Source organism: Triticum aestivum, chromosome 3B, assembly GCF_018294505.1.
Source record: "Triticum aestivum cultivar Chinese Spring chromosome 3B, IWGSC CS RefSeq v2.1, whole genome shotgun sequence".
NCBI lineage: Eukaryota > Viridiplantae > Streptophyta > Magnoliopsida > Poales > Poaceae > Triticum > Triticum aestivum.
The window spans coordinates 754,713,535-754,731,547 of record NC_057801.1 but is presented as its reverse complement, the minus strand read 5'-3'; the positions used below and the strand labels follow the sequence as shown (position 1 = coordinate 754,731,547).

The following is an 18,013-nucleotide window of genomic DNA, read 5'->3' as shown; positions in this document are numbered from 1 at the left end:
CTTTGCTTGCTCCTTGCTTGTTGGTTGCTGCTGCTAACATCTTGTCATCTTCTCTATGATGTATTTAGCTGTTGCACAATGCATTGGAGGGAGACGATCAGAGGACAACATACAAAGAGGCAGGGGCAACATATTGGAGAGAGAACAAGGTTATAAACTTATAATTGTACCTCCAGTTTACATTCTAGCACTTTTTTTTATGTCAAACTGCTCTTTTTTGCCCATATCCGTACAATTATATAGAAAACGCATAATTGCGCCTAATTGCGCCTAATCACGCCTAAGCTAGAAAAGCGCAAGTAGGTGGCCAAACGCATAATTAACGCCTAGCGCTTTCTCAAACTTTGACAATTATTAAGAATGTGATGAACATTTTTTTGATAAAGGGTGCATTTTATTGATTCAAGATGAAGTATCAAGTGAATACAAACATAATGAGTACACACCCGGCTTCTGCATAGCTAGAATGTACACATTCAACACCAACACACACAAAGCCCGCCGGCAAATAGCAAAGTCATATAAGACCAAAGCTATCCCTAAGTGAGAGGATTTTTTTTTGACAAACTACAACAATGATTATATCCGCACCAACCATTTCATGACAATACAAGGACAAAGATGTCCATGTTCTTCAACAACATCGCCTTTAGGAAGGAAGCGACGCCCAAACGTCGACGTCACCGGATCCGACCACCGAAGGCCATATTTTAAGTTTTCACCTTGAAAAACTAGTTTGAGCATATCCGGGCAATGCCTTCAAAAAGGTTACGATACAAGTACACTGCCATTGCCAGGTATAACCATCTCAGGTCAGGCCTAGGTTTTCACCCCAGAGCTCGAGACCGGGCACTTGGGCACCACAAAAAACAGAAAGGAAACAAAATGGGAAAATTTAATAAAAAAATGGACATTTTGTTGTAACGGTTGTTAGTACATTACGGGCGAACATTTTTTGGTTGTTGAAACACATGAACAGTTTTTCACAGAGAAGAACATTATTGAAAAATGCATCAAGATTTTGTTACACAAATGAACAAATTATTTCTTAAATACATGAAATTTTCCTTTGGACAATGTGATTTTTTTTTGCAAGAGTTGAACTAATAGTATAACCGGTTTGAGAACAAGTGGTTCATTTAAAAAAAAAGATTCACATGTTCCATTCAACTAATTCAGGGCATAAATCCAATGTTCATCCGGCAGTAATGAATAACTTAATTGGTCTACTCAAGTAATTCTGGGCATAAATCCTAACGTTTGGAAAGCGATTAAATGGCACATCACTAGATGGTGTGGTTGTTGCGTATGTTCTAGCGTCTCACACATAGCAAGACTGACACATAAATCCTGCCCATGTTCGTGAACTCCATGCACTGTGTGGACAAGGTGGGTGAGACGATGGAACGTGTGAACAGCTTGGCAGGGCAGTGTCATTAACATCGGACAGCACTGTGCATAATTTAAGAATACAGTGTGGTGTAAAAAGGTGCCAGATTAAAATACGTTGGAATAATACGGGACGGCAGCTGATCCCCACAACGACTAACGAGCCGGATTACTGGCCTGCATGGTGCTCGGCCTCCAAACGGCATTTCCATAAACCATATACAATTGCAGTAGGACATCACCGAATATAATACCGTAGATGTATTTAACAACTAGAAAGTCAATGACAACTCCTCTTTGATATTTTCGTAAATTAAAAAAAACACATTGGTACTTATGACTTCTATTTATGTTATCTAGAAACATCTCCAAGCTTTAGAGCTCCCTGTCAAGATATTTCAGAAAAATAAAGTAGACATGAATCATGCATATATTTGCAATTCAGCTAAGTGCCACAAATTAATTTGTGAAGAAATGCATTTTCTTGTTTTTTGTTTTCCTCCTATGTTTTTGTGTTATCCAAAGATTTTTAATAGGCGCGTGTCTTGAAAATTAGACCACCAGTGTCACTTGTTTTTCTATATAGGTTTCATGCTTATTTCAAGTGAAATTACCAAGGTTAATATTGCAATTGTATAATAACAATATTATATCTTTGTATAGCAGCATTTTTACATGGTTAATGTATAAAAAAATAATGGTGGTTAAGTACATTGTGTTGAGTAATTGTTATAACCATAGAAAAGTTCGGTATAAGTGAAAATGTTTAGTATAATATCTCAATAAGGCCACATCCCGAGAGCAGCTTGCAATTTTGATCCCCTTGCAACACTCTGCACCGATGAAATAATGTAATCAAGGCAAGACGAAAAGCTATCATTTTGGAGATCACCTTGTACAGTATATTACATAGACTAAATGGTCTGTATTGTGTGACTCTATCAGGGGTATCGACCTTCGGGTTGAGGACGATGACCGTCTCATTCCACGAGATTCCGCCCCAAACTTCAAGTTCTTAATACTTTTCTTCCAAAAAGCAATTCAAGAGTCACCCGATGATACCAACACAATTTCCTTCGAGAAAACCTCAGGCACCACAAAAGGAGCTCCACGACTTGGACCACCTCCAACACAATAACAGAAAATAGTAGATAGATAGGTAGCATACTACACAGAACAACACTAGAGTAGACTAACTCTCTGCCACTAAGCTCAATGGCAGAATCTACATCACAAATCCCCTTGATTTTCTTCAGCTTGCGCTTGTGAATTTCTCCAACTTTAGTCAGCTCAGAAATGGCTATCTCCCGCTTCTTCTTCTTCATCTTAAGCTCATCCCTCTCCTGCATCACCTCGATCGTGTCTTTCATTAGTTGTTTCTTATCCTTCTTGTGGTCTTGGAGTTCAGTCTTCCGCACATACATCTCCTTATTGAGTCCATTGATATCCCTATCCTTCTTCATCTCATGCAGCTCAGTCCCCAGGTTCCTGATCAGGTCTCCTTGCGCTTTATGAATGGCCTTCAGATCCTCAATGACATACTGCTTCTGGTCCAGCTGCTTCTCCAAGCCTTCATTGTCCTCTGACATTATTTTCTTGTAAATTGCTTGATAGGTCTTTTGCACTTGTTGTTGTAGCATTTTGTTAATATCAGCACCTAGGTTCTTGTATTATAGGTTTGCAGTCTTAACTTGCTCTTTAAGCTTAGGCACTACCTCTGCATGATCAGCCCTTTCTTAGTTCTAGCAACACTGCAACCTTCATATCTTGCCCAAAGCTTCTGAATAGCTTTTTTAATAGCTTCAGGATACTCCATATCAACCCATTGGACATAGCCACAATTTCCAATCTGTAATAAAAATAAGTTACTTAACCATAAGCAACTACAAATGGTACACCAGTGTAACATAATCCTCTTCATAAAGAAATTCATTATTTAATGTTTGTCTCTAGCTCCTTGTAAATAGAAAACCTTAATTTTGTGGAAGTAAACTTTCAAATCACACATAGGTGCTCAAATAAGCAGATTGAAAACCTTAATTTTCTTTGTGGGACTTACTGGGTCATTGTTCTAGCGTGAATGAAGCTGAACTGTGTGCATGCCTGGCAGGCCTTTATATCGGTATTACTCTTCAACAGTCCATTATTCTGGAGACCGACTGTGCTTTTTTTCGTTCTTTCCTTGCAAATGAGAAGCTTGATAGGTCTCCTCTCATTGATCTGAAGAAAGAAGACTTAAGTATATGCAGGATGATCAAGAATTTTAAAATTGTGAAAATCAATCAGCTAGCCAATGGGATAGCTCACAAAATTGCAAAGTTTAGCTTTATTACTAGATCTGATGGGATTCTTCTTAATAGTGCTCCGTCCTGTGTGGCGAATTTTGTAATGAACGATTGTAATAACCTTTTTAATTAATTAATATATGTTTTTAAAAGGATCTAAACAAGGAAGAGCACTCCCTCATATATCTAAACTCCTTTTCCAAACCAATGTGACCATTAACCATTACAATGGTAAAACAGAGATACCTGAATTCATAGAAAATGCAAACAATCAGAGAAATAGAGTAGTTAACATGAGATTTGAAATAAGCAAAGCAGGACATGCATGGCAACTTACTTCCTCACTACATTCATAAAACCTCCTTCCAGTAATGCTACCTTCAAATGCTTCAAATTTCTTGGTTATTTTTCGGTGGTAGCACTCAACAGGGCCCTCCTCTATCACCACATCGTCTTCATAGTCTGAGTCATCTATGATTAGGAGCGGCTGGATTGAGTTCAAAAGGAATTGAGAGTGGAAATGCACTGGATCCGGTCCAAATGATACCAAAAAGAAAATTTCCGGTTTGAAATCCCTAACCACAGGCTATCACGCAGAGTACAACGCTTAGTCATTACCTCCCCGGAGAAGTGCCATGTCGTTGTCGTCGCTGCTCTCCTCCCTGTCCTTCCAACAAGGCATTGCTTCCCCCGCAGCGATGCTGGGCGGCGGTGGTGGCGAGGTTGAGTGGCGGCTTCACACAGGGGAGCGGGAGTGAGAGCGGGCGAGAGTGAGTGAGAGGAGAGGAGGCACTGTTTTCTTTTTGGGGACGGACCAGCCAGCTCGGTCGGTCCGGCCGTTAATAGCCGTTACTTCTTGCGTCGTCCACCACTAGCCACACAGCCGCTTTGCCATGTCAAAACAAGCTCAATTTTTCGCTCAGTGTTTTTTGCCACTGTCAGATTTTCGGTTCGGTGCTATCTGCTACGAAATGTAAAGTGGTGTTTTTTTTGCTAACTGCGACACGAATGTGGTGGTTTTGTGATTTTAACTCTGACTTTTGCGTAGTCTCCTAAGTTTTTTACTTTAGTTAGCTGGCAGTAAATTTGACGGGCAAGACAAATCGTTTGGTTCCATTTGAAAAGATCTCGACAAAGGAAGTCACACTTTCACATATTTGTTGCATTTGGGTTGAAAGCACTTCGAATTCTGAAAATCGCATGTGCACTTAGCATAAAGTTTCAAAATAATCTTCAGCAAAAGATCGTAAAAAGGCCACCACATCAACACCATCATCATGTGTCAATCTGTAAACAAAATATTTCTTTAAAGGAAATATAAGGACAGAATTGTAAGGTGGACTTATGACTCCAACGCTGCCGTATCCAACTCTGCTTTCGCTTTTACTGAAAACTTATTGCCATGTGCGCCCATGCTGGCGAGGTACCCTCGGCAAAGATATCTGCAAGAGCAGGAGCCGCTCGCCGCCGGTAGCATAGCCAGTCGATCTCTTGCCGGAGGTGAAATCCGATGGAGGGGAGCAGCAGCGGCAAGCACTTCATCCTCATCCACGGCCTCTGCCACGGCGCGTGGTGCTGGTACAAGCTGGTGCCGATGCTCCGCGCCGCGGGGCACCGCGTCACCGCGCTCGACATGGCCGCGTCCGGCGCGCACCCGGCGCGCATGGACGAGGTGCCGTCCTTCGAGGACTACTCTTGGCCGCTGCTCGACGCGGTGGCCGCGGCACCGGCGGGCGAGAGGCTAGTCCTGGTCGGGCACAGCCTCGGGGGGCTCAACATCGCGCTCGCCATGGAGAGGTTCCCGCGCAAGGTCGCCGCGGCCGTGTTCCTGGCCGCGTGCATGCCGTGCGTCGGCAGGCACATGGGCGCCACCACGGAGGAGGTGAGTAATTGTCCCGCGTTAGCAAATTTTACACAGCTCAGAAGTCAGAGGAGGTTCATCGTAATCGACCGATCATCATCATGGTGACCACGCTGATTTCCCGCGATTCTCGCTAGATCATGAGACGGATCAAGCCGGATTTCTTCATGGACATGAAGAGGATGGTTCTGAACACGAGCCAGGGCCCTCGACCTGCACTCGTGTTTGGTCCAAAAATATTGGCAGCAAAGCTGTACGATCGAAGCTCAGGTGAGGTAATAGCAAGAGTGCATTCTTTCCCGTCACAAAATGTTAATTACGACGCTGACAGTGGTTTTACGTACGGCATGCAGGATCAGACGCTGGCTACGATGCTGGTGAGACCGGGCTGCCAGTTCTTGGATGACCCTACCATGAAGGACGAGGCTCTGCTCACCGAAGCCAAGTACGGGTCGGTGAAGAAGGTGTACGTGGTGGCCATGGCCGACGCATCAAACTCCGAGGAGATGCAGCGTTGGATGGTCGACATGAGCCCCGGCACGGAGGCCGAGGAGATCGCCGGAGCGGATCACATGGCCATGTGCTCCAAACCCAGGGAGCTCTGTGATGTCCTGCTCCGGATAGCCGACAAGTATGAATGAATTGATTGTCCACACAGTTAGACTTGTACTCCGTAATATCTTCCCATGAATTTCTCGTTCGCTGAGAGTTAAGTTTGTTGTTACCTTTTTTAAAAAAACTTTATTGCTTTTCGAATTGCTTACAATATGTGTCACGTGATAAAAGAAAACTTCATATATTTTTAGTTAAATATATGATCAAACTTGGACCCAAAACACAAAGTAGTCTAATAAACCCGGATGGAGGTAGTACTATTTTTGCCCTTACTAGGCGATGCGTTATGGTTGTGCACATCCGGCAGTGAGGTTTGTGCTACAAGAAACATGCACCGTGCCCATTTACAGATAAAGGATTGCGTTACATACTTACATGCCAGACCGAATTCAATAGTTGTGTCGACAGAAAACATTTCTTCATCTCTGTCGGATTTCTGGCCGTCGATCGCCTGCCACGATCCATGCAAAGCTCTGTTGCATTCTACATATCTTATCGGCTCCGCATTTTGTTTTCCAACACATGTAAAAAAAGGGATTTTGAAAAGGGCAGGGCATTTGTCTCGCTAATAGCAAGATGAAAGAACCCCTCTCCCTCGCCCCCCCCCCCCCCCCCACATAAATGGGCTGGCCCATCACATGAGAGAGGGCTGGCTCCTAGCGCACATAAAAAAATGTTACTCTTATTTTTATTCCTGAAATACCCCTAATTTTTTTTATTCCAGAAATGGACACATATTTTATTTATATCTTACAAAAGTTAATTACTCGTTTATAAAATGTTCATGCAATGTAAACAAATGATTGTGCAACCTTAAAAAAATGTCGACAGCAGTAGAAAAAATGTTTGCAACATTAAAGAAATTTTTTATGCAATGTCAAAAAAATGTTCACATAATTCAGAAAATGTACATTTCAAAAAGTGTTCACGTGTTAAAAAAATGTTAAGAACCATTCTAAAAAAACTCTATGTGACATATTAAAGAAATATTATCACACTTTTTTAGAAAATGTTCCAAATATTTTTCATTTTTTATACAATGTAAAACATGTTCTCGTAGTTTTTTTTCTAAAAAAGTTAATGCCATTAAAAAATCATCAACGTGTACTTGAATTGTTTAACATGCATTTGAAAGAATTCCCAAAACAAGTATTTGGACAAAATGTAAATCATGTATTTTAAAAAATGTCCAAAGTGTGTCGGCAAAAAGTTCCACATGTATATTATAAATGCACAACGTGTATTGAATAAAAGTAGACATATTTTTTGAAAAAGAAAAAAGAAGTCGGAAAAGGCCGTAGAAAACCGATGAAGGAATGAAGAAAAACTGAAAAATGAGAAGAAAAACAGAGAGTAGAATAATAATAATGACTCAAGCTAGAGGTGCCACAGTACTGGTCCGGCACACCCGCTCGTACTGACCAGCGAGAACGACTTATGTCTCGCAGCGTGAGAGAAAGTGCCCTGGTAATTCGAAATATCTAGCAACAAAATTTTTATGTGGTGGTCGAGATTTGTTGGCAAGTGATTGTACTGCGATCCATTAGTTATAGTGAAATCTGCGAAGAGTAACTAAGTTCGACATAATATGCATTCTTTGCTGGAAGGTGAAAATGGTAGGAAAAATGAATAATTGAACTGTATTTTCTTTATTTTGAGTGGTATTTTCTTCAGCAATTATCCTGTTACACATGTCCTAAAAATGTTGCATGTATGACTAGTTATACTCTTGTTATTTGAATGTACATGGAATCCTTTAAAAAAGTTGATTCAGGGAAAGTCACCTAACTTTGTAAGACTAAAGTGTGGTTCGACTTGTTGCTGGGCCCACATTTTAGTCACAACAAAGTTGGGTGACTTAAGTCCGGGAATCCAGGTCTCTTATATATTGTCATTGTTGTGACTGCTTGTGCACAGTTCTAAAATGGTATGGGTTGGCTCGAGTGATGAATAGAGTGCCTAGAAGTTTGAGGCTTGAACAAGCCAAAAATCTTGCTCAGGGATTGTTGACCACGATGCCCGTGACACTTCGGTTGTTGCGTATCTCCTTTTGAGGTCGTCTCCACATACTAAAAAATAGTAACCTATACGATTGTTGCGATTGAGAGCTCAAATAATCAAATGACGACACAGGCAGAGCAACGAAACGGAGATGATCACCATCCTTCTTCATGAAACCACAATGCTCTAGTACAAACAAACATAGTTGTCCAATCGGCCCCGCGCCGCTCCCTCCCCGGGGCGACACGGGCGGCGGCTCCCACCCCCACAGCCTCCGCCCCTCCCCGTCTCCTTTCTCCCCCTCGCCGTCGCCGGTGGCCTCCGGCAGGCAAAGCCTGCGCGGAGCCGGCGGCGGCGGGGCGCTTCTCTGGCTGCTGCTCGCTCGCGGGAGGGGATTTCGGCGTGGGGGCGGTAGCTGGCCGGCGCTAGGCTCCGGGGCGGCGTCCTGGCTCGCGGTGGAGGAGGTCTCCGGCGCGAGGCTCGGGATCTGGTCGCGAAGCTGGGCGCGCCGTTGCGAGCGGCAGTCACGGTCGTGGTGCCCGTGCGGGCCCGATCTAGATCCTCGCGAGCTGCGGCCGGCGCGGACGGTGGTGCTGGGTTCGAGGGAGGCTCGGTCCCCTGCTGCTCGTCGTGGAGGGGCCCTTGCTGCGTTCTCCTGCTTGGTGTCGTGGTGGTGCCGGCTGGTGTTTCGGCTGACGAGGCGACGGATCTGGCTGCTCGTCCGGCGAGTTGGGGTGGGGTGGCGCCCCCCCTCCCTGCTCCGGTTTCCTCTCTGGCTGTGCAGCGTGCGGCGGCCGCGCGGTGGAGGTCTTCGGTTGCCGGGGCGGCGGCCCCGGATGTGGTGGTGGCGGCGGCTACGGCCCGGGAGGTGGTGCGTGTCTGGTTGCGGTGGATCGAGGGATCCCGCGGCCGGAGTGAGGTTGCTCTCAGCAGGGGTGGTGGTTAGTAGGCGGTGGTCGGTGGCGGATGGTGGACGACGCAACTCCAGGAGAAATCCTTGCTCCGGTCTCCGTCGGAGCCGGTGACGGCGGTGCCCAAGGGTACCGTGATCTTTCTTGGAAGCGTCATCATGGAGGTGCTCCTGCTTCTCCCCACGGCTTTGGCTCCGGAGGGAAATCTCAGATCCGCTGGATCGGGCGATGGAGGTGTCTTCGCGTCTTTCTCCTCCTTGGGGGCATCGTCTCGGAGCAGGCTACGACTGGGAGACCGGTGGATGGCGGCATCTTCGCCGCGGGGGTTGCGGCATCTTCGCCGCATGGTTTGCGGCATCTTCGCCGCGTAGTTTGCTGAGGCAGCCTTTTCGGGGGCGTTGATTTCTGTTTGGCAACGATGATGGCGTCGAGAGGAGCTTTGGTCGCGGCTCGGGCTTCGGTAGTCGGATCTTCCCGGCGTGTCCGAGGTGCTCTTTAGGGCACGGTCGGCGCAAGTCCTGCATATTTCCCTTGTGATGATCGTCGTTAGAGTCGGAGCTGTCGGTTGTTAGCGCGTGTGGCCTGCTGTTGGCATGTGCTGTCATGGTTTCTGTGTAGCTGTTTGCGGGTCGGCTTCGACGATGAAGGTCTAGGGTGAAGTCGGAGTCGCCCGTTCGGAGGTAGCCGGTGATGACGATGATGCTTGCGACTGCTCGACGGATGTCTTTCCCTCTTTGTAGCTCTGTGATACCATGTCGGTGGCCAGGTTGGCCGGTGGTACCCACTTTATGTGGGTTGGTTGTATCGGTTTTAGCCCGGTTTTCCGTCAATTAACCAGGCAATTCTCACTCCTTCTTAATCAATGAAAATGGCAAGTCTTTTGCCTTGTTTCAAAAAAAAAAACGAAACGGAGATGATAGGCAACCGATGTGCCCTCCGGAGATGTCCCACCGTGCTCCTGGCACTCTTAAGCGTCGCGTACCGAACAACATCTTCAAGATGGAATGCGACGACGACGCCGCTACTGCCCGGACTAGTCCTAGGGTTTCCCTCGATACGTGAAGGGCAGTATGAAAGGGGTATACCCGACACTCTTCAAGAAGGAACGACGGCGCTCGCAGGTGTCGCCGCATCGGCGCCAGATGAGCCGACAGGGATTTCTCTCGACCCAAAACAATCATCACCACCCCGGACACTCCATCGAGCTCAACCCAACTTGCCGCCCACCAGTATGCGCCACCACGGTCTTGGAGCCATCCTCATCGTCTCATTGTGGTTACCAACACGAAGCCAAGAGAAAGGAAGAGATTGAGGGTACCAGCAACACAACCGAGCGGGAGGGCCCCATACCGGCTGACAGTGCCGCCATCGCCCGGAGACCGCTGGCACACCACCTCCATCTCCTGGGAGCGTCTTCGCCATGCGAAGGACAACCGGCCCGCCCCAACCCAAATGGGGCCTAGATCTGGGCCGCGCGGGCTCCATCGGCAATGACCGCGCCACCACGCCACCCCATAGACAACGCCTGCGCTGCTGCACTGTAGAGCACCCGGCCTGCCAGCGCCGAGCCGCTGCCGGGAGGGAGAGATCCCCGACTCCGCTTCCAAACGCGTGGGGAAGAGAAGTCTACTGCCGCCGGCGCCACCGGGCTACGCCGGCGGCGACGAAGGGGGAAGGAGGAGGAGGGGGGCCGAGAGGGGGGAGGGGTGAGTGGTGGCGCTTCGTCGCCTCGCCAACGTACTACTATATCACAATGCAAGCTAGAGTACAATTTTCACCATTAACCAAGTACATGAGCATAGGGCTATAATAACACCTTTAGATAGGAACATGACACACCTGCAAGCATCACAACGGGCGAAATCGGCCAACACCGATCATGACTCTTACTTATCTCCCACACCCTCAACAAGGCAACATCGATGATGCAAAAAGGAGTTGGGTTGGGGCATGGGTTCGGTGGTTGGTCTCCTATGTGCCCAAAATATTTTTAAAGGGATATGAACAACAAATTTGTGATGTGGACATGAGTTGGAATCAGAGCCGCGACTAATGTTGACTCCTCACCTGGAAAAACGTTAATTTATGCGGGTTTGTTATGATTAGCATGTTATCAGTGGCTCGAGGAGGAAGGTGAATCCAGTGCCTTTGGATGTCGATCTATTGGTCAGGAAAGAAAGTGACTGATTGAAATATTTTTTCAGGCACCTAACAAATAGCCACTTTTTTTTTCCATTCCTTTGTTTCGAAAGAGACTCTTAACGGGTAAGGCAAATTGTTCTTTGCCATGGTTCCAAAATTGATAAAGTCACACATTCATATTCGTTGCATTTGAGTTGAAAATACTTCAGATTCTGAAAACCACTTGCTTAAAGTTGCAAATATTCTTCGGTAAAAGATAGAAGAAGGCAACAACCCACCTATCAATGGAATGATACACCCCCTGAGTGTATTCTCGAAAAAGAAGAAGGCAACAACATTATCATCAATGTGTATCCAATAACAAAATATTTTTAAAGGGATATGAACAAAATTGTAAGGTGGGCATGGGTGGGAATAAGAGCTGCGACTGATGTCGACTCCTCACCTGGAAAAGTGATAATTCACTCAGGTTGGCTACAGGAACATGAAACCATGATTGGCTACTACATAGTGTACTGGTGACTGGTGAGAAGATTCCCTCGCCAAAGATATCTGCAAGCTGCAAGCAGGAGCTGAGGTGAGATCCGATGGAGGGGAGCGGCGGCGGCAAGCACTTCATCCTCGTCCACGGCCTCTGCCACGGCGCGTGGTGCTGGTAGAAGCTGGCGCCGATGCTGCGCCGCGGGGCACCGGGTCACGGCGCTCGACATGGCCGCGTCCGGCGCGCACCCGGCATGGATGGACGAGGTGCCGTCCTTCGAGGACTACTCGCGGCCGCTGCTCGACGCCGTGGCGGCGGCACCCGCCGGCGACAGGCTGGTCCTGGTCGGGCACAGCCTCGGCGGGCTCAACCTCGCGCTCGCCATGGAGAGGTTCCCGCGCAAGGTCGCCGCGGCCGTGTTCCTCGCCGCGTGCATGGCTTGCGTCGGCAGGTACATGGGCGTCACCATCGAGGAGGTAGGCAGACCCTCCCAGAATCAAGCTTAAGGCCCTCGATGAGCTCACATGGCCATTTTTCCGGAGCTCAGATGTTTTTTTTTCTTTTTTCCGAAAAGGGGTTTTACCCCATCCTCTGCATCAGAAAGATTCATACGGCTCATATTATTAAAAATAATCCAGTAATAAAGTCTCCAAGTCTCAAAGTAAGAAATAAAACAAAACGCTCAAAAGAGCCAGATCGAAAGCCACAACCGGCTGGCAAATAAAATAGAAGCACTACATGCCTATCCTATTACATGACCGCCATCCAAATCGGTTAAAAATAACCCGAGCTATCATCTCCCATCGAGTAGACGCAGTAGCCAAACGCCCCCTGGCCTCCGTCGGAGTGAGTAGCAACCACATACGGATCAATGTTGTGGCCCTGAAGATAACCTGCAAAAAGTGAATGTTCGATGTTCTGTTAAAAACCAAATCATTTCTGCAGTTCCATACTGCCCATAATAATGCACAAACTCCAACACGAATGTGCCTCGCTATATCCGAGTCAACCCCATCAAGCCACTTTCCAAATAACATGTTGATGGAGGAAGGCGGAGTAATATTAAAAGCAATATGAATCAAACGCCAAAGAATCTTAGCCAGCGGACAATCCAGAAAGAGGTGTCTGATAGTTTTGTTATGATCACAAAAACTACACCTAGCAGAACCCACCCAATTGCGTTTTGCCAGATTATTCTTTGTCAAGATGACTTATTTATGTACGAACCACGTAAACACTTTGATTCGTAAATGCACCTTTACTTTCCAGATATGCTTCGAAGAGGTAATGACACTAGAGTTTATGACATCTAGGTACATAGATTTGACTGAAAACACACCGTCCTTAGTCAGTTTCCAATACAACCTATCTGGCTGTTGAGACAACTGGACATCCATCAACCTTCTTACAGATGAAGCCAAGCCTCCCAATGATCACCAACTAGTGTCCTCCGAAAACTAATATTGAGGGGCGTGGACTGTAAAACGTTTGCAACGTAAGCCTCTCGTCGTTGAACAACGTTGTACAGAGTAGGATATTGAAGTGCGAGGGACGTCTTCCCAAGCCACGTATCCTCCCAGAACCTCGTATTAGCTCCATTGCCTACTAAGAACCTTGCCGTGTTGAAAAAGAGTGTCTTGAATCTCATCAACCCTTTTCAAAATGGCGAGTCAGTCGGTCGCAAAGTCACCTGTGCCAATGTTTTGGACTGAAGATACTTATTGCGCAAAATCTGAGCCCAAGTAGCCACAGACTCGGACAAAAGTTTAAATAGCCACTTGCTGAGGAGACATCTATTCTTGACATCTAGATTTTCAATGCCTAGACCCCCTTGGTCCTTCGCCTACAGATGATGTCCCATTTTGCAAGCCTATACTTTCGTTTAAGCTCATCAATCTACTAAAAGAATCGAGATCGATAAAAGTCTAATCTCTCCCTGACCCCCACCGGGACCTCAAAAAAGGATAGAAGAAACATACGCATACTGGTAAGGACCGAATTAATCAGAATTAAACGCCCTCCATATGACATGAGCTTCCCTTTCCAACAGCTCAGTTTCTTTTCAAAATGATCTTCAATGCACTTCCACTCCTTGTTAGTCAGCTTATGATGATGAATGGGTATACCTAAGTACGTGAACGGTAACGAACCCAACTCACATCCGAACAATTGCTTATACGCCTCCTGGTCATCATTAGCTCTTCCAAAGCAGAACAATTCGCTCTTATGGAAGTTAATTTTGAGTCCGGACAATTGTTCAAATAAGCATAACACAAGCTTCATGTTTCTCGCTTTCGCCAAGTCATGCTCCGTAAAGATGATAGTATCATCAGCATACTGTAGTATGGAAATACCGCCATCAACTAGGTGCGGAACCAAGCCACTTATCTGCCTCGCATCCTTAGCCCGTCCTATTAAGATAGATAGCATATCAACCACTATGTTGAATAGAATCGGAGACATGGGATCTCCTTGCCTTAATCCTTTGTGTGTCTAGAAATAGTGACCTATATCATCATTCACTTTAATCCCTACACTCCCTTTTTGCATAAAGGACTCGATCTGGTCTCGTCAGGCCGTGTCAAAACCTTTCATACGCAAAGCTTGTTGAAGGAAAAGTCATTTAACTTTATCGTATGCTTTTTCGAAATTCACTTTAAAAACCACACCATCTAGTTTTTTTGAGTGGATCTCATGGAGCGTTTCATGCAAGACGACCACCCCTTCAAGGATATTTCTATCTGGCATGAAAGCAGTCTGGGACGGTTGCACAACTGAATGCGCAATCTGCATAAGTCTGTTCGTCCCAACCTTGGTGAAGATTTTGAAACTGACATTAAGCAGACAAATGGACCTAAACTGCTCAATGCGAATAGCCTCTGTCTTCTTCTTAGGAAAAAGAGTTATCGTTCCAAAATTGAGCTTGAACAACTGAAGCTGCCCAATGAAAAACTCAGATGTGAACAATCATGGCTAATTTCTCGCGACTGTTGATAGTTCTCAAGAAGAACCACATCCGGTTTTTTCATGGACAGCAAGATCATGGTTCTCAACACAGATCAAGGCCCTCGGCCTGCAGTCGCGCTTGGCCCCAAATTGTTGGCAGCGAAATTGTACGATCGAAGCTCAGTCGAGGTAACATCAACATAACAAAGAAAATAACTGCTTTTGAGTTTTGATGTCAACCAACCAACAACCTTTCTAGTACTATCATGCTCGCAACATGGACGCAGGACCTGACACTGGCTATGTTGTTGGTGAGACCGGGCTGCCAGTTCGTGGACGACCCGATGATGAGGGACGAGGCTCTGCTCATCGACGCCAACTACGGGTCGGTGAAGAAGGTGTACGTTGTGCTCACGGACGACGTTTCCACCTCCGAGGAGATGCAGTGCTGGATGGTCGACCTGAGCCCGGGCACGGAGGCCGAGGTGCTCGCCGGAGCCGACCACATGGCCATGTGCTCCAAGCCCAGGGAACTCTGTGATGCTCTGCTCAGGATCGCCAACAGGTATGACTGAGAATGGTTGTGCACATCCACACGCTCAACAAGCATGCCAGACCAAACTCGAAAAGTCTGTTAAAAAAAGGAATTCCAGAATCTAGTACACCCTTCGATCCAAATTAATGGACGCGGTTAATTCAGATCGAAGGGAGTAAAGAAATTTGTATCGACTGATGACAAATGGAAGACCGAAGCATTACGCTAGTTCACCGTTAAATTGTTAGTGGTAGGTTAAATCGATTGCTGTTTGAAGACCCGATCATCCCGTTGCTATTTCCCCCGACTTTACCATATATAAATCATCATTAATCTAGAGGATATAATCTGAGAAGGTGTGACAGACTGGCAGACAAGCACGATGCTAAAATTGAGGAGCTGGCTAAGAAAAGAGTTGCTGCTAAAGATAATTATGGTAAGGAACATGAACTTGATTTTCATAGTGCCTCCTTGTTATTCATTGCAGATAAAAATTGAGATTGATCTGGGATGTTCAATTAATATGGTTGATTCAAACTTGGACATTATAGCTAAGATTCATGGTGGACACGGTTCGGGCCAGTCTGGTCCCGGCCTGAGCCATCGTTTGGACCGGCCGCCGGCGGGCCGGACAGGACCGAGGAGGCGACCGGTCCTGTTTTGGGGGACCGTACCGGCGCTGATGAAGCCCGAGCAGACTGACTGGACCGAATGGACCGGCCAACAACTACCAGCGTCGATGTGTGCGAGTGCAGCGGCGAGGTGGGCTACGTGCATGACTGATGGGACGAAGTGGACGACGTGCGTGAGAAATTAGCTAACAACTGCAACTTGGGCGAAACCAACAAACTGAATTTTCTGAACCTGTTGAAACTAAACCAGCGTAGCTCTCTCTCTCTCTCTCTCCGTAACTACCGGTCCTAGTCTCTAGTGCATGATCACACCTTATCTAGATGAGTTTGTTATGGAGGTTGTTAGCGCAGTGGCCGCACCTGCATCCTCCTCTTCTCTGTACATTTGTAACAACCGACAGATACATGAACATATGACCTGCTTCTCTCCTATTGCTCCTTCTTACACTGACGAAACTGAAGTGCGTGAGAAATCCCGACGAGCACAGAGGAACTCCTCGAACAGCAGCTGTGGCTTCACCTTCAGAGCGTTCGGATCATGCCCAGTTATTCCTGGTCGTGCTGGCGACGCGTTTTCATACGTGGGACAACTGGTAGCCGGTGTACGTGATGTCGCCATGGCAGGGTTGATGCCAGGTTTGAGGTCGACTCCATGGTCGAGAACTTCAGATCGGCGCCGGTGCACGCACGACAGCGATGGCGAGTGGCGCCAAGAGGCTATGGCGTACTGGAAAGTGAGGAAGGGATGAGACGGGAAGCTCGGGGACATAATGGTTCACACGGGGGCTGCCGGTGGCCACGACGACGAGGCACTGCAGCGGCGGCGACTATGTTTTCTCGGTCCGACCGAGCGGCTCAGTTAAAGATCGGACCGGACCGACAGTTTCTCGGGCTGAAAATTGCAGCCTGGACCGACCAGTTTTCCTACTGGTCGTAGACCATATGGTCCGGTCCTTAACGGGCCACGAGCGGGCTGAAAAGCTTGTGCTCGTGTGGTCCACCCTGAGCTAAGATGGAGCAATGTAGGAAAGATTTTTATTTACAACATATTTGCCTAAAGAAAAAAGGAGTTGAACAAAATGAGGACATTAGTCTCATAGATATTGGAGATGATGATCTCAAAGAATTTGTTCTGATGAAGATCACTCTGATGCTGAAATAGAGATGGATTATTTCTCACATCTCAAAAGTTTCTTTACTAAAAAAAAAGAATAGCCTGAACTCACCAGGATTCTCCTGTGGGAAGACAATTACTATGATTGGGGGGGGGGGGGGGGGGAGAAGAACATATAAAAACAAAATAAAATGATTGGGATGTTCTGGAATGTTAGGGGGATTGGTCAGGATAACAAGAATATTTTTATTAGAGAGATCATCAATAATAGGAAACTGGATTTTATTGGCATCCAGGAAGCTATTAAAGCTAATTTCTCTAAGATAGAACTACACAATTTGTGTGTGTGTGGGGGGGGGGGGGGGGAGATTTTGATTGGAAATGGTCCCAACCAAGGGGGAGATCTGGGGGGATACTTGTTGGGGTTAATTGTGATAACTTTGACATTGTTAATGTAGAAATTGGGATTTATTTTATTAGAATTCTGGTGTTTGATAAAAAATGCAAATTTGACTGGAATCTAATAGTGGTATACGGAGATGCACAAATCACCGGCAAAAATGCCTACTTGGCTGAAATGTCTAGAGTCTATTAGAGTAACTCCTCCCTGCCAATGATGACAGGGGGAGATTTTAATATCATTAGAAAGAGTGATGAAAAAACAAACCCACCTGCAATGATCATTGGAGCTTTGTTTTAAATGCCATTATCGAACAAGCTGGTCTAAGGGAGCTGCCCCGGGAGGGAGAAAATATAGTTGGGCTAATAATCAGAGTGATCCTACCTATAAAAACTGGATATGGTGCTTATCTGCCCTGATTGAGAAGAACATTATCCATTAACTACAGTTCAAGCTTTAGAAAGAGAACTATCTTATCATACTCCACTGATAGTGGATTTTGGGGAAAAGATAAATGCTACCCCAATATTTAGATTTGAAAATTCCTGGATGCTCAAAGAAGGATTCAAGGAATTTGTCCATAAAGTGTGGGATGTACAGATTGTAGGAAATAACATAGAGAGATGGCAAAAGAAATTAAGGTTGTTTAGACAAAAAGTGAGGGTATGGAAATTAGATGAAATTGATAAAAGAGCAGAGGT

General features: G+C 46.2%; 2 protein-coding genes across 2 annotated transcripts; both read left to right on the top strand.

The window, feature by feature from the left end:
- Window positions 1–5,043: 5,043 nt before the first annotated feature.
- Window positions 5,044–6,296, top strand: LOC123072222 (probable esterase PIR7A). Its single transcript, XM_044495791.1, has 3 exons — window positions 5,044–5,556; window positions 5,673–5,810; window positions 5,889–6,296. The coding sequence occupies exons 1-3, from the start codon at window positions 5,185–5,187 to the stop codon at window positions 6,174–6,176; spliced, it is 798 nt and encodes a 265-aa protein (XP_044351726.1). The 5' UTR covers window positions 5,044–5,184; the 3' UTR covers window positions 6,177–6,296.
- A 5,405-nt stretch (window positions 6,297–11,701) lies between these two features.
- LOC123072221 (probable esterase PIR7A) lies at window positions 11,702–16,220 on the top strand. Its single transcript, XM_044495790.1, has 5 exons — window positions 11,702–12,161; window positions 14,683–14,820; window positions 14,919–15,196; window positions 15,532–15,602; window positions 15,718–16,220. The coding sequence occupies exons 1-5, from the start codon at window positions 11,913–11,915 to the stop codon at window positions 15,981–15,983; spliced, it is 1,002 nt and encodes a 333-aa protein (XP_044351725.1). The 5' UTR covers window positions 11,702–11,912; the 3' UTR covers window positions 15,984–16,220.
- The last annotated feature ends 1,793 nt before the right edge of the window (window positions 16,221–18,013 follow it).

Bases quoted from the DNA above. Each gene is read 5' to 3' on its own strand.
- LOC123072221 (XM_044495790.1), top strand. From the start codon at position 11,913: ATGGCCGCGTCCGGCGCGCACCCGGCATGGATGGACGAGGTGCCGTCC. The intron at 12,162-14,682 runs GTAGGCAGACCC...GACTGTTGATAG, and splicing joins TGGGCGTCACCATCGAGGAG to TTCTCAAGAAGAACCACATC. The intron at 15,603-15,717 runs GTAAGGAACATG...TGGACATTATAG, and splicing joins TGCTGCTAAAGATAATTATG to CTAAGATTCATGGTGGACAC.
- LOC123072222 (XM_044495791.1), top strand. From the start codon at position 5,185: ATGGAGGGGAGCAGCAGCGGCAAGCACTTCATCCTCATCCACGGCCTC. The intron at 5,557-5,672 runs GTGAGTAATTGT...GATTCTCGCTAG, and splicing joins TGGGCGCCACCACGGAGGAG to ATCATGAGACGGATCAAGCC. The intron at 5,811-5,888 runs GTAATAGCAAGA...TACGGCATGCAG, and splicing joins ACGATCGAAGCTCAGGTGAG to GATCAGACGCTGGCTACGAT.